Raw genomic sequence first — 18,326 nt, forward strand, 5'->3', positions numbered from 1 at the left:
TGTTGCTAATCATGCTATTTGTAAGATTTATTTGACTATTTGTGTTATTTTTACTTCTATCTTTCCTATTTTGTTATCTTTAATATTTTTGCTATTGGGTTACTAGCTTTACTAACATTTTTGTTTTTACTAACTTATTTTTCCATTTTTTTAATATATTTACTACTAATTTTGCTATCTGAAATACTATTTTTGGTCTTAACTCATATTTTTCAGTTTTGCTTTTTGACCAGCGTCCACATATTAATTTCCTTCTTTGAAATATGTCCAAATTCATACAAGGTTTTCAATTGAGATTCTACGTTTTTGCTTTGTTGTCCTTATTGATTACTGGGAAGAGTCTGTTGCATTGTCATTTTCCTGCCAATGTTATTCCCAAGGTCTGTGACCAGGGAATATATTAGATCCGCCGTCCTTGGTGTGTCTTCTACTGGTCAGGTCTGGTGGAGACTGGCCTTTGATGTAGCAGACATCTGATCGGATCAAATGTGACACACTTAGCAGCCTTCATTTGGCCTGACGTCCACCTCCATACATCAGCTGAGGCTGATTCATTCCCGGGGCGTCCAACGCTGCAGGAGGAATATAAAATTTGATATTCCCAAATTTGTGAAAGTGAAGGCTCATCAGATGGACTCAAGTGGCCCATTTGGCCAGACTGCTGACAATAATTGTCTTAATTAGTCATGCATAAATATTTTGGGGGGGTATAGTGTGAAAGTGATTCATTATGAAGGTCCATTAGGGCCACACTGAAAAGAAAAACAATACACTAAGAGATCAAAGTCATAATTTTATCAGATTAGTTTAAATGTATCAAAGGAAAACAGTATGATCTATAGATGATGTATAAAATAATTCTGAGGTTATCAAAGATATATTTTTCTCTTGACCATATCAGGACTTTTAACTTTTTTTCAACTATATGACTATTCTCAAAATTTCCCATTTCCCCAAAAATATACAACTTTTTTTCTATATTAATATATGACTTTACTTTATTCTCAAAGATATGCAATTTTTCCACTGAACATAAACACTTCTTTCCTCTGAATAATATTCGCGGACGGCTGCCGTGAGGATTTAAGGCTGCTCGTCAGCTAGCGTTCGCCTTTTCAGATGCTCATCTGTAGCACTTCATCTCAGTCTAATTTTTCACCTGTTGCTTTCTGTAAGGCGTCCGTGTTGTTAATGCCTAAACACGTGACTGGCAATTAATCGACTTTAAACTAAAGTATAATCTCCATTGCGCAGTGGTAAAGTCGACGCTTCGATTAATCGGTTCAGTCCCTGTAGCATGCTAGCCTAAATAACCCACTAGCACAAACTGACGTGACATCACACATGGCCAAACAAATATGCGCACTAGCACTTTACACAAACGATATTAAGTCATTAAACACACCTTTTAGCACTTACACACGCTAATAAATGATAGGGAATACAGGTAACGTGTAAGTAGACCACACCGGTTATTATTGGTAACTGCATCAGGAGAGATGCAGAAGCATGCTTTCACGTTTGACAGTACGCGTGGTGCATTCAAGGTCCACCAACAAAACAACATTCAAACGTAGACAAAAAACACTTAAAAATGTATTTATTTTTTTTCACTCTAAATCGATTTCAAAACTATACACATCTAAAAAAAAATATAATAATAATCTAACATTTATCGAGCATCTCGTAGTTAATACACACAGTAGATGCTCTCAATATAGACTTTTTCCACCTTGCACTGTGCAACATCATGAATTTTTAACTGGTGGTGGGCGTGGGGCGGGGGTTGGCGAGTGACCCGTTGACTGTGGCTATAACGAAGCCTAATCCAGCCATCCACCTGCCGACATTCCAGTAATAATCCGTGTCGTCTTGTTTACCTCATAGGTCATCCCAGCTCGGCGGTGCAGCAGCAGGAGCAGCAATACCAACTTCCTGTGGAGATTGACCCTCTCGTTGGTGCGTGGTTTATTTTTATTTTTTTATTTATTTTTTTTTAAAATATAAGAGCCAGCGCTACACAAGCTCATACGTGCATGAAATGATTTTTGTGGCCATAGACGGTCGTCTTTCCTGTGATATAAACCCGGCTCTCACGCAGCCGCCATTTGCATGCAAATTGGAATGCAATGAGCTGTGGCCTAGGCCGGCATTTCATCATCAAGCCCCCAGGACCCAACCCAACACCCTACCACCACTATCCTTTCTCCTTTTCCATAACCTCCCTCCCTTCATCGCATCCTCTTTGCTTTAATTTGAGGCGCCGGCAAAAGGACGCGTGTCAGCCGCAATGAATACGAATGCGGTAATAATGCCTGATTGAGAACGCGCCGCCGATGGGCTGTCACGACAAATATGGCCACCTCTCATCCTTCACGACTTGTTGATGAGGAGGAGGAGAAAGGCGGAGGAGTGGTGGTAGTGAGCTGCACTCATGTGTGAGAGACTGCACCTCACATTGTAGACACGCATCAGTCACTTTATTAGAGACACCTTGGCCATCTCTTGAGAGCTATATTTAAAGTCATGTCTTCACTTTTGGTTGACGTATGAGAGAGGCTATTCATTTAACAGCGCAGTGCACCCCCGTTTATCGCATAGGATAAGTTCCAGACCCACCCGCAATAGGTGAAAATCTGCAATATAGCGTGACCATATTAAAAATACACACATGCTTTAAACACAATAAATCGTGTTAAAACACACTTCTTACACCTATTTCAACACCCAAATAAAACTGTGAAATGGATAGAAAATGTTGTACAGTATTGATAAGTGCTGCGTGACATGAATTCCCCGAGAAGGTATGGAGTTCCATGGCCGGTTGTTATCTTGAGAGGGAACGAAAATAAAGCGTTCTCAATACAAAAGCCGCATAACTCCGTCGTCTGCGTTGAATGTCTACATTCAGTTTCGGGTTTGCATGAAGACCACACTCATACGAGGGGTAACTAACATGAAAGCCGGAGCTGTTTGTGGTTGACACACAAGCAGTTGTGACGCTGAGAGGAGATTTAGGTCAAATTAGGTTCAGCCTTGGGGGAGGTCTAGTTCTACCCAACTACCTGGCAGTCACATAGATGTCGAGATAAATGGATGGAAAAATTGAGGGTAGAAAAATAGATGTAAAAAGATAGATGGATGGATCGATAGACAGATAGACAAGCACAGTAGATTGATACTACACCTAAAGACTATAGACAGACAGGTAGATAGAAACGTAGATAGGTACGGTAGATGGGTAGAAACATTGATAGGTAGATAGATATGTCAATATGGTAGCTACGATAGCTAGATTGGTAGATGGCTAGGTATGAGAGATGTGCAGATGGGTACTGTAGATAAAGGGTAGAAAGGTAGATAGATCTGTAAATGTAGACGTAGACGGTTAGATATGTAGATATGATAGATACGTAGATATGATAGCTAGATAGATACGGTACATAGATGGGTAGATAGATACTATGATAGATAAATTGAGTGATAGAACCATAGGTAGCTATGATAGAGCGGTAGATGCGTAGATAGGCTACATAGATGGACAGATAGGTAGATTGAAACAATAGATACTATGATAGGTAGATTGAAACGATAGATACTACGATAGACAAATACGTAGATAGATACATAGATAGATGGATGGATATTGAAATTGAGTATGTAGTGGTGGGATGCACTGCGCTCATCCACCACCTTGCCTTTCCATTTCACATTGTGAGTGCATCCAGTGAGCACATCTTTTGTGCTTATCAGTAATATATTTACACTTTGGCACATTCCGAAAAACAGTGCTGGGAATCCTGGGAAATGTCAAGTGCGTCGTGCAGGTGCCGCTGGACTTTCTCACTTTCTGGAGACCGTCCTCTTGACACCTGTTCTCTCGCCTTTTTGACACCCCCACATTCCAAATGGACTCATCCGTCACATAAAATAAACCCGAAGTTCCGTCTTAAGGATGAAGGTTTGTCTGTAAAGTGCGCTTTCTCACCAGCCTTCCTCCGTCCAGACTGCCGGGAGGTGAAGTCTACGTCGTTACTCAGCCTCTCAGGGCCCGTAAACACTAGCGTCAGCGTGTTTTATGTTTTCTTTCTTTAATTGCCGTGGCAACAAAATAGAATACAACCGCCTCGGAATGTGACCCTCTCCCATGATTTCTTGAACTTTTATGGCTGTGATTATCACACTGTCATCTTTGTTTATTACGCCTGAAGGACTAAATAGCAGATTTAACTGTTTTTAACTGGATTAGCTAAAGCCCGAGATCAGAACGAACGCTAATAAGCTATTAGCTCAAGATACAGTACAGTATGTACGAAAGCCAAGGCGGCTACGAGCTAAAGATCAATGAAGCCAATAAACTACGAAGTAAATATACAGAATGTACGGGAGACAAGGGGTGGGGGTAAGAGGCTATAGGTACAGTATGTAAGTTAGCCAAGGGGCAAGGTGAAAGACCAGTAAGGAAGCTAATGAGCTATGAGATAAATATACAGCATGTATGGGATAAGGTGTGGAACTATTAGTCTGTATGGTTTGTTTCCCAAAAAGAACATTTCTGATGTTGCACTTTCCTAAAAAGAAAAGATTTAAACGGATATATAGTATTTCATATTTTTTTACATTTAGCGGCACGGTGGACGACCGACTGGTTAGAGCGTCAGCCTCACAGTTCTGAGGACCCGGGTTCAATCCCCGGCCCCGCCTGTGTGGAGTTTGCATGTTCTCCCCGTGTCTGCGTGGGTTTTCTCCGGGCACTCCGGTTTCCACCCACATCCCAAAAACATGCATTAATTGGAGACTCTAAATTGCCCGTAGGCATGACTGTGAGTGTGAATGGTTGTTTGTTTCTATGTGCCCTGCGATTGGCTGGCAACCAGTTCAGGGTGTACTCCGCCTCCTGCCCGATGACAGCTGGGATAGGCTCCAGCACGCCCGCGACCCTAGTGAGGAAAATCGGCTCAGAAAATGGATGGATGATTTTTTTACTTGGTTTTGTTTTTGTGATAATCTTTCATTTTATTGTAGAATTTGCTGCTAGCAGATTGCATTTGAAATGTTACTTATTGTGCTCCTGTTTACACAAAAGAAAAGTACTTACAGTATATGTATTCCATCCATCCATCCATTTTCTGAGCCGCTTCTCCTCACTAGGGTCGCAGGCGTGCTGGAGCCTATCCCATTTTTCATCGGGCAGGATGCGGGGTACACCCTGAACTCGTTGCCAGCCAATCACAGGGCACATATAAGCAAACAACCATTCGCACTCACATTCTCACCTACTGGCAATTTAGAGTTGTCAATTAACCTAGCATGCATATTTTTGGGATGTGGGAGGAAACCAGAGTGCTCGGAGAAAACCCACGCAGACAATGGGAGAACATGCATACTCCACACAGGCGGGGCCGGGGATTGAACCCTGGTTCCAATTAAATTAATTCCACTCAGCCTTAAAATGCATCCAACTTAGAGTTAAAAGTAATCAATAGATCACATTCTCTTGTTGTTATCATTTTGACGTCCTTTGCGTCCCCCTCTCTGCTCAGCCAGCAACATGGGCACCCACCGGCGGCAGATCTCTGACCTCCTGGACCAAAGCATCCAGATCAGCTCGCAGTGTTTTGTCGTGACGGCCGACAATCGCTTCATCCTGCTCTGCGGATTCTGGGACAAGAGCTTCCGGATCTACTCCACGGACACGGGTAACGTGGCTCCAACTTAACGTAGGCTCACAGTGTGCCCCAGAGGTGACGGACTCGAGACACATGACTTGACTCGAGTCAGACTTAAATTGAGGATTTTAAGACTTGGCTAGAACTTACGAAAGACTAGACCCAGACTTAAACTACATGACTTGACAAGTCATGCCTGTTTACATTTTCAAAATCAGTATTTTCAAAATAGTACGCCATTTGTTTTGTTTCATGAAGGATTGCGGGTGTAATAAAATCGTGAAAATGAATGGAAACATTGCAAGTTTAGCAACTCAAAGATATGAGACGCAGCAACTTCATCTGTTCCTACAAAAGCCACAAAGAACATTTAAGCTACTGTAACTTCACAGACTGGCTAACTGATAGATGGCCAATCCTTAGCTAAACTTCATGTTTGTCACGTGTTTAATTGAGAAGATAATAACGCAATAGACAAGTTAAATTCATTCCGTGACCACATTCGTAACTTAAACCGTTGGAATGAAATGAGATTTGTTCCAGCACCCCAAAAAACACCACCAACATATTTTGTAGCGTGGTTTTTCGTAAGAAAAATAGCGCTTCGCAGTGTTGTACTTTATAAAAACATACAGTGATAACATAAATAGAATGCAAAGAATTAAACAGCTTGGTAATTTGGTAAGCATTTTGCTGCTCATTCTGGTGTGTGCGCCTTAGCCACCGGGGAGCAGTGTAATACATTTCAACCTACAGTACACACAGATCTGATGATGACACACAGAAACAGACAGTCACAACTAAGCTGCAATAATAATAATCGTTTTTTGCAGAAGATAAATAATATATGCCTGTGAGTATTGTTGTATGCTCTATCTGCAAGTCCTACCGCTTGTATTTAATGAGACCATTGGTAAATATATACATATGAGACCAAGCTAAATCTTAAAAAACAATAAAATAAAATAAACCATTAAAATCTGTACAACTCAATTGGAAAAAAAAAAAAAATCCAGACGAGTGTAGAAATTGAGATCATGTGGTTGCACAAGTTCACAATTAAACAATGACATCCAGACTCATGTTAAATGGGAGTCGGCACACACCTGCCAACATTGAAAGTGCCTCTGAAAAAAAAAAAAAAAAAGAGTTTTTAAATTATTTATTTTCCTGTCATTTAAAAAATAAAATAAAAATGCGATCTAACATTGAACTGAGCCTTTCGTTTTTCCCCATTAACCCAAATGTCAGCCCTGAACACAGGATGCAAATTACAGCTTGAGTAGCGTGAAATCCATGCAGCAGAGGGCATCAACATCACAGCAAGAAAAGGTGCCCTCATGGCCTTTATTCTAGCACCATCCTCAGGACACACGTCACAGCTCTGAGAGATCAAATACATTTAAGTGCACCATCTCATTTCATGCTTGTAGTCTTTAACATCAATGTTCTTTTCAGCTTCACTGGTGTTCATTTGTCATATCCACATCAAGTTGTATCTGCTGGACTTTACTTTCCAGATTGGAAGCAATTACACAATGTTTTTTATTTTTTTTTCACACATTTAATTCTGTCATATTGATTTATTTCATTAATATATTAAATGACAAAAGTATAGATGATTCAGTATATTTTTTGTATATTTAATACAATTTTAAATGAATGAGTATATTTAACAAATTAACACTTACACTTAGTGCCAGAAATAAATATTAATGACCAAGAACATACATTATTATTATCTTTTTTTTTTTTTTTTTTTTTTTGGTTAATTGTGATTTTAGTTAAATGAATTTAAATATAATTTCTTTCTCTTTTTTTTTAAACACTAAGCGTTGAAAATAAATACAGCTGCCTCCCTCAAAAAACATGCATTATGTCATCTATGTTTAAAACATGTTTTTTTTCTTAATTAAATGTGGTAATTAATACATAAATTTAATAACAATCATTATTATTTCTAAAACACTAAAAGTGGCTGGAAATGAATATTACCAAAAAAACATGCACCCACTCAAATGAGTCCATATATTTGTTTAGTTGATTTAATTGTTTAAGTTAATTTAAATACAATTTTTTTTTCTGATTAGAATTTGGTGACCACTAACACTTCATTCTGTAAATAAATATTATTGGGGGAAAAAACATGATTCCACAGATTGTTGTTTATTTAAAAATAAGTAAAATTGATATGGCGATTTTCTGTATATTTGAAGAGCAATAATTTAAGCAGCACATCATTTTATTGTTTATTTCCTCACTAAGTGCTGAAAAAATATAAATGACAAGGTTTTTCTTTCTTAACATTTTAATCATTGTCACTATTACTTCTAATAATCATATAAGAATCACAATCATTTCCTTTCATTTTATTCAAACTAATCTTTTGACGCCATTAAAGTCAGGCGTTACCAACAGTGGTTCCCTTGAATTCGACAACAGGTTTATTTAATTTTCTTTCTCTCTCATATTTTGATCACCTAATTTTGGTAAATGAGGCAATTCTTCGTTATTGTGCACCACATTGAGGGCTGTTTCTAATCTTTCGTTTCCCGTTGCAGCCAATACAGCCTTCAGGGAGAAGGTCAGGAGGTCCTAAATGAAACTGTCCCAGGGTTCATCTCCACGTAGCTCTTTGCTCTATTCTTCTTCGTCTTCGCACTCGCAATCCTCCACAAAGTGCCTCGCAATCAATTTCACCAAGCCGTGCAACCCCTCACCGCATGTTAATAGAGGTGGTGTGTGTGTGTGTAAAGATGGCTCTATTGTGTCACTGCCACAGGGGTGTACGAGTGGAACACAGTTTAATCGCAAACGCTCAACAGCTGCCGCCAAAAGGGTCCCCACACCCCCTGTGTTCGACAATGGGGGGCAAGGGTGGGGGGGTTAACAATTACACAGAGCTGATTGCTACATGTCGTTTCACACATCCAATCTAGTGTGTGTGCGCGCGTGTGTGTGTGAGAGAGAGAGTGAGAGAGAGCGATCTGTGTGTGAGAGTGGGGATGGGTGAGTGAGTTAGGCTGTGAAATTGCTTGTGTGAGAGTGTGTGTGTGTGTATATGTGTTCAATACCGTCACATCTGTCTGTTTATCAAGACGTCAAACATGTTAGATCATTGTTTTTTAGGCCGCTCTCTTTAATAACACTCATCTTTTCACGCTGATACAACTCAATTAGGTGGACGTTTTTAGTTAGTCTTTTCCGTTTTTTTTTTCTTTTTTGGGGGGGGGGGAGTACCCAAACGTCAAACGGAACTTTGACGGGCCGAGGTCGCTCTTAATGAGGATTAGACGGCGGAGCTGCAGTCGATCGAGGGGTGAAATCTGACAGCAATTAGCCTCTCTCTCGAACACACACACACACTGAAGTAGCTCACGCACACACACAGACATGGACACGGGACAAATATTTATTCTTGCACGAGTCGCAGCAGTCATGTTGATCTTGCAGAACAAGCAGACAGACGATGACAAACTGCAAACACAGCAGCCGTGACGTCCCGCTATTATCTCATCATTCACCGCCTTGGATTCCTTTCAAGTGCCATAACATTAGGTACACCTCACGTTCTGCCCCTGTAAAGATAATAACGCTTAGTTGTGAGTGACACTGTCAGATATAACAATATACAGTGGGTACGGAAAGTATTCAGACCCCGTTAAAATTCTCACTTTTTTTATATTGCAGCCATTTGCTAAAATCATTTTTTTTTTCTCTCCACAATGTACACATAGCACCCCATATTGACAGAAAATAAAATAGAATTGTTGAAATTTTTGCAGATTTATTCAAAAAGAAAAATTGAAATATCACATAGTGTTCAGACCCTTTGCTCAGTATTTCGTAGAAGCACCCTTTTGAGCTAATACAGCCATGAGTCTTTTTGGGAATGATGAAGTTTTTCACACCTGGATTTGGGGATCCTCTGCCATTCCTCCTTGCAGATCCTCTCCAGTTCTATCAGGTTGGATGGTGAACATTGGTGGGCAGCCATTTTAAGGTCTTTCCAGAGATGTTCAATTGGGTTTAAATTAGAGCTCTGGCTGGGCCATTCAGAAACAGTCACGGAGTTGTTCTGAAGCCACTCCTTTGGTATTTTAGCTGTGTGCTTAGGGTCATTGTCTTTTTTGAAGGCTCTTCTCCCCCGATTGCTCAGTTTGGCCGGACAGCCAGCTCTAGGAAGGGTTCTGATCATCCCAAACGTCTTCCGTTTCAGGATTATGGATTACTATGCTCTTAGGAACCTTAAATGCATCAGAATTTTTTTTTTAAACTTGGCAAGATCTGTGTCTTGCCACAATTCTGTCTCTGAGCTCTTCAGGCAGTTCCTTTGACCTCATGATTCTCATTGGCTCAGACATGGACTGTGAGCTGTAAGGTCTTATATAGACAGGGGTGTGGCTTTCCTAATCAAGTCCAATCAGTATAATCAAACACAGCTGGACTCCAATGAAGGTGTAGAACCATTTTAAGGATGTTTACTGGAATACTAAACTTAGAAAATTACATTTTATGTATTAAATCAAATTAGATTAACTTTGTTTTACGGCAATCTGCTGGCATAATGCGAACACCCCAATGCAAAACACCATAGACAGGCTAAAGAAGCTAGCATCAATTTTGCGGTAATTATAAACCTTGAAATAACCTTTTTTCGAACACAAGCAATAGCAATGTGTGCAGAGAGAGAATACAACTAAGAAGAAACTCACAGGCATGTATTCTTTATCCGGTGAAAGACGACTAACATTACTGTAGCTTTGTTGGGACGGTCGTCTTCTGTGTTTAATCATCTAATGGATGTGTCGTATGTCTGTATGTATTACAGGTAATGCTGTCCTGCGGTGGCCAAGGCACGCACGGACACTAGGAGACACAATGCCCATTGAATTAATGCATGAAATCATGATTCAAAAACTTCTTTCATTCTTTACATTCTATTAAATTATTACTGCACATTTTTTTTAACAGTGCTATTTTTCTTCTTAAAAACACACATTACAAAAATGTTTGGTTTTGGGGATGTGGTATAGGGAATGATAATTTGAGATTCAAGTGTTTTGAGTTATAAATGTGGGAATGAATGAAACAAAACTGCTTGCTTTAGCTTGCTCGCCTTTCGTTTTTTTGTCCGCAGGCAAGTTGACTCAGATCGTGTTCGGTCACCGCGACGTGGTGACGTGTCTGGCGCGATCCGAGTCGTACATCGGTGGCGACTGCTACGTGCTGTCAGGCTCCCGTGACGCCACCCTGCTGCTGTGGTACTGGAACGGCAAGTTCAGCAGCATCGGAGAGAGCGTCGCCAGTAAGTTGACGATGCAAACGTACTGTATACACAGTACACTGGAGGGTGGCTTCACCCGGAAAACAATACTCGTACAGGGATCTCGTTTGATGTGCGTCCCGCGTCTGAGACGCACAAAAATGTCAAATTTGTATGAAGTCGCAACAAATACAACACAATTTAGAACCTCAAAGTGACAAATTTTAAACACAACCCTCCCACCCAATTTCTTCAGCTGGGAACAAAAACACAATGGAACATTTCTCGTTTCCCGGGAGCTTGCAGAACTCTGTCCAACAATGCAAAAACGAACGTTGACAGCGTATATGGTGCACATATGCTCACATAATATACAGTATAGCGTACTCACTATTGTAAGCGATGTAGTCATAGAACATGTTGACAAAGCACAGTTTAAAGAAAGGCTGCAGACTTTTAAAAGAGTAGTACAAACCTTGAATCATTGCTTTGATCTACTTGTTGTGCCGTTGTTAATCTTGCTACTTGGCACTTTTTCTTAACCAACTGGAAACTTCATCGGCAGTACATTGGCTGTTAATGCATTAATGTGTGTAATCTGTGTTTTAAAAAAAAAACCAAAAAACAGCCTGGATGTTTTTATTTTTATTTATATTGTTCTACATTACAATGCCAATGTTCAATATATTATTTGAGTTAATTTTTCTTAAAAAGGATGGACTCGCATTATTATGCGCTAATATCACGATTTCAGTGGCGTAAAAAACATCAACGATACTATCATTCGTCGTGATACAACCCCAATTCCAATGAAGTTGGGACGTTGTGTTAAACATAAATAAAAACAGAATACAATGATTTGCAAATCATGTTCAACCTATATTTAATCGAATACACTACAAAGACAAGTTATTTAATGTTCAAACTGATAAACTTTATTGTTTTAAGCAAATAATCATTAACTTAGAATTTTATGGCTGCAACACGTTCCAAAAAGCTGGGACGGGTGGCAAAAAAGACCGAGAACGTTGAGGAATGCTCATCAAACACCTGTTTGGAACATCCCACAGGTGAACAGGCTCATTGGGAACAGGTGGGTGCCATGATTGGGTATAAAAGGAGCAAGCAAAGATGGGGCAAGGTTCACCTCTTTGTGAACAAGTGCGTGAGAAAATAGTCAAGCAGTTTAAGGACAATGTCCCTCAAGATACAATTCCAAGGAGTTTATGGATTTCATCATCTACGGTCCAAAATATCATCAAGAGAATCTGGAGAAATCACTGCATGTAAGCGGCAAGGCCGAAAACCAACATTGAATGCCCGTGACCTTCGATCCCTCAGGCGGCACTGCATCAAAAACCGACATCAATGTGTAAAGGATATCACCACATGGGCTCAGGGACACTTCAGAAAACCAATGTCAGTAAATACAGTTCGGCGCTACATCCGTAAGTGCAACTTGAAACTCGCCTATGCAAAGCAAAAGCCATTTATCAACAACACCCAGAAACGCCGCCGGCTTCTCTGGGCCCGAGCTCGTCTAAGATGGACTGATGCAAAGTGGAAAAGTGTTCCGTGCTTCGACGAGTCCACATTTCAAATTGTTTTTGGAAATTGTGGACGTCGTGTCCTCCGGGCCAAAGAGGAAAAGAACCAGCCACACTGTTATGGACGCAAAGTTCAAACGCCAGCATCTGTGATGGTATGCGGCTCTGTTAGTTCCAATGGCATGGGTAACTTACACATCTGTGAAGGCACCATTAATGCTGAAAGTTACGTAGAGGTTTTGGAGAAACATATGCTGACATCCAAGCAACGTCTTTTTCATGGACGCCCCCGCTTATTTCAGCAAGAAACTGCCAAACCACATTCTGCACGTATTACGACAGCGTGGCTTCGTAATAAAAGAGTGCGGGTACTAAACTGGCCTGCCTGCATTCCAGACCTGTCTCCCATTGAAAATGTGTGGCGCATTATGAAGCGTAAAATACAACAACGGAGACCCCGGACTGTTGAACAGCTGAAGCTGTACATCAAACAAGAATGGGAAAGAATTCCACCTACAAAGCTTCAACAATTAGTGTCCTCAGTTCCCAAACTTTTATTGACTGTTGTGAAAAGAAAAGGTGATGTAACAGTGGTAAACCTATACCCTGTACCAGCTTTTTTGGAATGTGTTGCAGCCATAAAATTCTAAGTTTATGATTATTTGGTAAAAACAATCAAGTTTATCAGTTTGAACATTAAATATCTTGTCTTTGTAGTGTATTCAATTCAATATAGGTTGAACATGATTTGCAAATCACTGTTTTCTGTTTTTATTTGTTTAACACAACGTCCCAACTTCATTGGAATTGGGGTTGTAGTTTTTAGGAAAATATATCTTCCTAATAACTATCTATCTATCCATCCATCCATTTTCCGAACCACTTATCCATGATTATAGATTGCAGGGATTCATTGTTCCAGGGCTGGGACTCATTGTTTCCAGACGTGCATCGTGGGACTCACATAGTTTGTGTAAAATGATCTATGCTTGTATAGTATACTGTACTTATTGTTTGATACGACAGCAACATGCTTGTTGTTGTTGTTTCCCGTAATGTTGTGGCCTTAAGAAAGACTATTATGACTTTTTACTTTTACAATTACCACTTAATTCTAATACTTTTCCAACCTACTTACCTACCTACCTCCATTTTTTTTTTTTTTTTTTTTTTTTTTTTGTTGCTAAAAGTCAGACTTTAAAATCTATCTTTAAAGTATTATGATTTATTCTTTTCATTTTGACTTTTCTAGTAATATTAAACCTTTTTCTTGGGAAAAAATACATTTAATATTTTTTATATTCACAACATTATGACTTTATTCTTTTAATGTGGCTTTTTATATTTATTTGTGGATTTTTTTGTATCCACAACTAATCATTATGAAATTACTAAACTATTTTGATAATCATTTCGAGACCATGTTTAACTTAGAATCCTCAGAATTTAAGCCTCTAAACAGTAAATATTGTCAGATTCCTTTACTCCTCCAGACGGGTTATCTTTTGTTTTTAATCAAAATAAGACATTTGCAAACTTATGCTTTTACTTAGGAAAATAATTATCAACATTTTGCCTATTTTCTGACATGTCACAGACCAAACCACAAACTGAATCATAATCAGTTTGTTTGTGCAAAAATAATCAACAGTTTAATCGATGATTAAAATAATTGTGGATTGCATCCCTAATTACAACGTAATTGCTGCACTTTTACACTCGTTTTTTTTTTTTTTTTTGCTTTCATAGTTTGGTGGCCACTTGTTGCTAGGCAGAATTTGTCACACATCGAGCAATGAAAAATATGTTATATACCGACCCTTCCAATAACACTTTTTGAATGCCAAACTAGTTCATTTCTCAATGAAAAGTCCGCAATCGAACCACTACACTGTAGCGAATGGGAATACCCATCGGAAAGAATAACGCCGTCTGGCGGGGCACCGGCCCTCATATTGAGTCCCGGCTGGACAGTTGTGATGTTGGGGTTTACAGCTTTCTCACTGTGAAGTAACAACTAGTTTCATGTGACCGGAGGGGCCTCCTGCACACAGATTGGGTTTCCGTAACGTGTGTGTGGAGTGAAAGTGAGGGCCACTTAGAGACACTCAAATTGTGACGTTCGGCTGGGGAATGGGGTCGGGCGGGGTTGCCGGCCACCACATAAAGGTTCAGCGCCATCCGAGAAGTGGGAGGCCACACGGTCGATAAAAGTGAAAAATGTCCCTTTTTGCGAGGTTTGGGGAGGCGTGGGGGTCTTTTCATCATGTGCTACATAACATGTGGCGTTAGCTGCCATCAAAGCATAGCACACACATGAGTCAGTGGAGGTTAATTTGCCGGACGAACGCGTTAAGTGATGTGTTACAAACGCACTCGCCGTTATCGCTCATTAACACACACACAAGCAGCATTCGAGTTTAAGTAAATTTGTAAATATCTCTATATATATGTGTTATATCTTTGTATTATTTCCATTGTACACTTTTTAACCGTCATAGATTTTGAATAATTTAAATTTGTGGTTCTGATCCTTTTAATGGAAAAACAACATATGGAAATTCAAAGTTTCTCCCTCACTTAAAAAACAAAGTGCTTTTTGCCTTTCAGGAATAGTAATAACTTTAATTGTAATTGTTGTATTTCAATTATTTTATGATAATTTCCTGTCAATTAAAATGTAATTAAATTATTTGGTAGACTTGTAAACTTCCATTTTGATTTTTTTTTCTTTTTGTTCATTAAATCAAAAAACAACATACTTAATTTGTAGACTTAATGTTCATTTTAATTCATAATTATTGTTTTCCTGTTAATTAAATACAAGTCTTGCTTGCTCTCATACATTCGTACAACTTTCATTTTAATGTATATTTCAGTATAATTAATTCAAAGTCATTCAGAATTATTCACCATTATCACAATGGTTGTATTAGTATTTTATACAACATTTCCATAACAGCACCATTGTATTGGGTCTGATCAGACAGTGTATCCAATGTTGTGCGCGTGTGTTTGTGTCATCCAGCCTTCCAAACTCTCGCCACCACCACCATTATGTTGCTTCTTTGCAACCGACCGGAGTGAAAGGCACGCACGCTCAAAATCCCTCACTTTGCCTTTATTTGTCTGCCAAAAAGCCGACTCGCTCATGCAAAGCGCTCACGAACGTCTGTGGTTTTGCATCCCACACGCTTCATGGGGTCGACACCGAGGCCTCTGATTGGCTTAAGTGCACCGTGCTCTGATTCCTCAGACAACGTCGCCATCCGCTGGTCCCACTCAGAAATGACACTCGACTGTTCAGCACTTTTATGTTTTAATTGTTTTCGTTACTGTACGTGTGGCAAATACGGATGCAAATTTGCTACTTTTATATTTGTAAGCATTCCACTATTGGCACGGTAAAATGATCATATTGCACTTGATGTTTGGACAAATATACAAAGTGAATAATTAACGTCAATAAAGTCCGTACTTAGTGCAGAGGAAATGTGGGCTTTTTTGGTTAGTTTGTTTCCTTTAAGCTCGAGAGAGAGTGGGCGGTTACATCAATTCCTCTTCATTGCTCTGTCCACACAGTACCAGTTACTTTGCATCGTCTTCGTTGTTCAGTCTACACGGCTTCATTAGACAAAAACGGAAAAGGGTCTGAATTAAAAGTGGGAGACAACGACAGCAGGGGTGCCAAACTCCTTTTTGTCACAGGCCACATCGTTCATACGGTTTCCCTCAGAGGGCCGTTATGACTGTGAAACAATATGAATGTTTAATCACCTCATCATATTTTTACTTATCCATGAAAAATTGATGGATAACTAGTTTTGAAAGCAGTCGTCAAGGATAATAGTTTGTTCACCTATTGTTCAAGTAACTGTAAAAGGGGTTTGGTAGCAAAACATGCTTAGAATAGCGCAACATGATGTATTACATATGACAATTGGAAATTGTGGAACAGATTTGAGCCAAAATCATGGAAGTTGACACTCGATTTGCCTTTCGCAGGCCACATAAAATGATGTGGCTGGCCAGATCTTTCCCCCCCCCCCCCCCCGGGGTTTGGAGTTTGACACGTGAACTACAAGGGTCAAGTCTGACCATGAATCGATTGTGACGTGTGCGTGCGTGTGTTTTCCCAGCAGGCATCACGACGCCTCGTGCCATCCTGACGGGTCACGACTGCGAGGTGACGTGCGCGTGCGTGTGCGCCGAGTTGGGTGTGGTGATCAGCGCGTGCAAAGGTCAGCCGCTTTCCGCGACCGCGGCTTTACCCGAACCCCGTGGTAAATACGTCCTGTAAATCGCAGAGGGTCCGTGCCTGATCCACTCCATGAACGGCGACCTGCTGCGGACCCTGGAGGGCCCGGAGGCGTGCGAGCGGCCCCGTCTCATCCAGGCGTCGGCCGAGGGCCACTGCGTCATCTACTACGACAAAGGTCGCTTTGGAGTCTTCAGTGTCAATGGGAAGCTGCTGGGACACATGCAGGTGGAGGACAGCATCAAGGTCAGTCCTTATTGGTCGGTTCAAATGCCAATCACTAATATGCATTGCCTGTTATGTCATTTCTTCTTTGTTACTGTACTGACTAACTGCTGAGTAACCTCTGATTTATTTTTTTTAATCAAAGAATGATCGTCAACTAGACAAAATTGAATAGGGAAGCGCAAATTCAGATATTGCACAACATTATCACTTTCACTGAAACAATAATAAATGTAGTTTTTATATAATGACCTTAATGAAGGCAAATTCTGCCACAATAAATGGTCTTAAATTAACCTTCTTTGTTCACATTCATGAAACAGCACAATAGTAAGAGATTACATCGTCGTTCTTTTGGCTGTCGTTTTGTTTCTACCAGGTTTCTGGACAAATTTCTCACTTGATACATTTTGTTTCTTGTTGTTTTGTTCTTGTTGTTACCCACCCCATTTTGGGTGGGTCACGGACAGCGAGTAAAAAAGTTACATATAATCATATTCAGATTTTTTTTCGCTACAGTACGGAGGAGTACCAAGTTTCCACATGGAACATATTAGATCCTACAACTGACAGGAAATTTACTCACTTGTGCTCTCGTCACTCGTTGACTCCGTAAACAAATGCAGTGCAGCTCAGCCTCTGGCTATTGGGGAACATGGCTACCAATATGGTTTTGGCGGTGTCAAACTCATTTAAAGCGATATTTAGGAATATTGCGTATATTTTCAGAGGCTATTTTTAAACCCAAAAAAATGTTTTGTTTTTTTCTTAACTTCTATAAAAGTGTCATGACTTTGCAACAAAAGGAAAATGCGAGTCCCAGGGTGAGACACCAGTTGAGAAGCACTAAGTTGTCTCACTTTCGTCTTCGTTGGTAAGTCTAAATGCCAAAAACGACCCTCAAAAATGTGCAATACTACAGTAGTTACATCACATCCTCGTCATTGGTCGCTTTATATGCTAGTTATTACATGCAGTTGTACAGTAATTATGTCACTTCCTGGGGCCACTTGGGGGGTGCGTGTAGGGGGGCTTTAGGTGGAAGGCTCCCTGATTAAAGGCCTGTCTTGGGAAGGCCTCAGGGCCCTTTCACACGGAGAGGAAAACGCTCCTTTCGATCGGCCCTGCTCGTCGTCAGCTCACATCGGGCACAAGGCCCCCGTGCCATAGAACATTCCACACTTGCCGTCGGGCCGGAACACCTACGCCATTAAAGCCCGCCCCCCGCCTAACGTTCCCCAGACTTCCTCCCTTCGTAGCAAAAGTGACACGAGATGGCAGCTACCGCCTTCTCCTCGCCCGACCTGTTGTTTCCGGTCTGGCCTGGGAAATGTAAATGTACGCCGCGCGTCTGTTTCCCA

At 40.4% G+C, this 18,326-nt stretch overlaps 1 protein-coding gene across 1 annotated transcript in view; it reads left to right on the top strand.

Moving 5' to 3' along the window:
* Window positions 1-18,326, top strand: part of lrba (LPS-responsive vesicle trafficking, beach and anchor containing) — a 272,786-nt gene that overhangs the window by 247,577 nt on the left and 6,883 nt on the right. Inside the window, 5 exon segments of the mRNA XM_061678832.1 lie at window positions 1,888-1,959; window positions 5,544-5,699; window positions 10,810-10,977; window positions 16,622-16,723; window positions 16,790-16,986. Coding sequence (XP_061534816.1) covers window positions 1,888-1,959; window positions 5,544-5,699; window positions 10,810-10,977; window positions 16,622-16,723; window positions 16,790-16,986 — 695 coding nt within the window.

The sequence above is a fragment of the Phycodurus eques genome, chromosome 6 (genome assembly GCF_024500275.1).
Source record: "Phycodurus eques isolate BA_2022a chromosome 6, UOR_Pequ_1.1, whole genome shotgun sequence".
Taxonomy (NCBI): domain Eukaryota; kingdom Metazoa; phylum Chordata; class Actinopteri; order Syngnathiformes; family Syngnathidae; genus Phycodurus; species Phycodurus eques.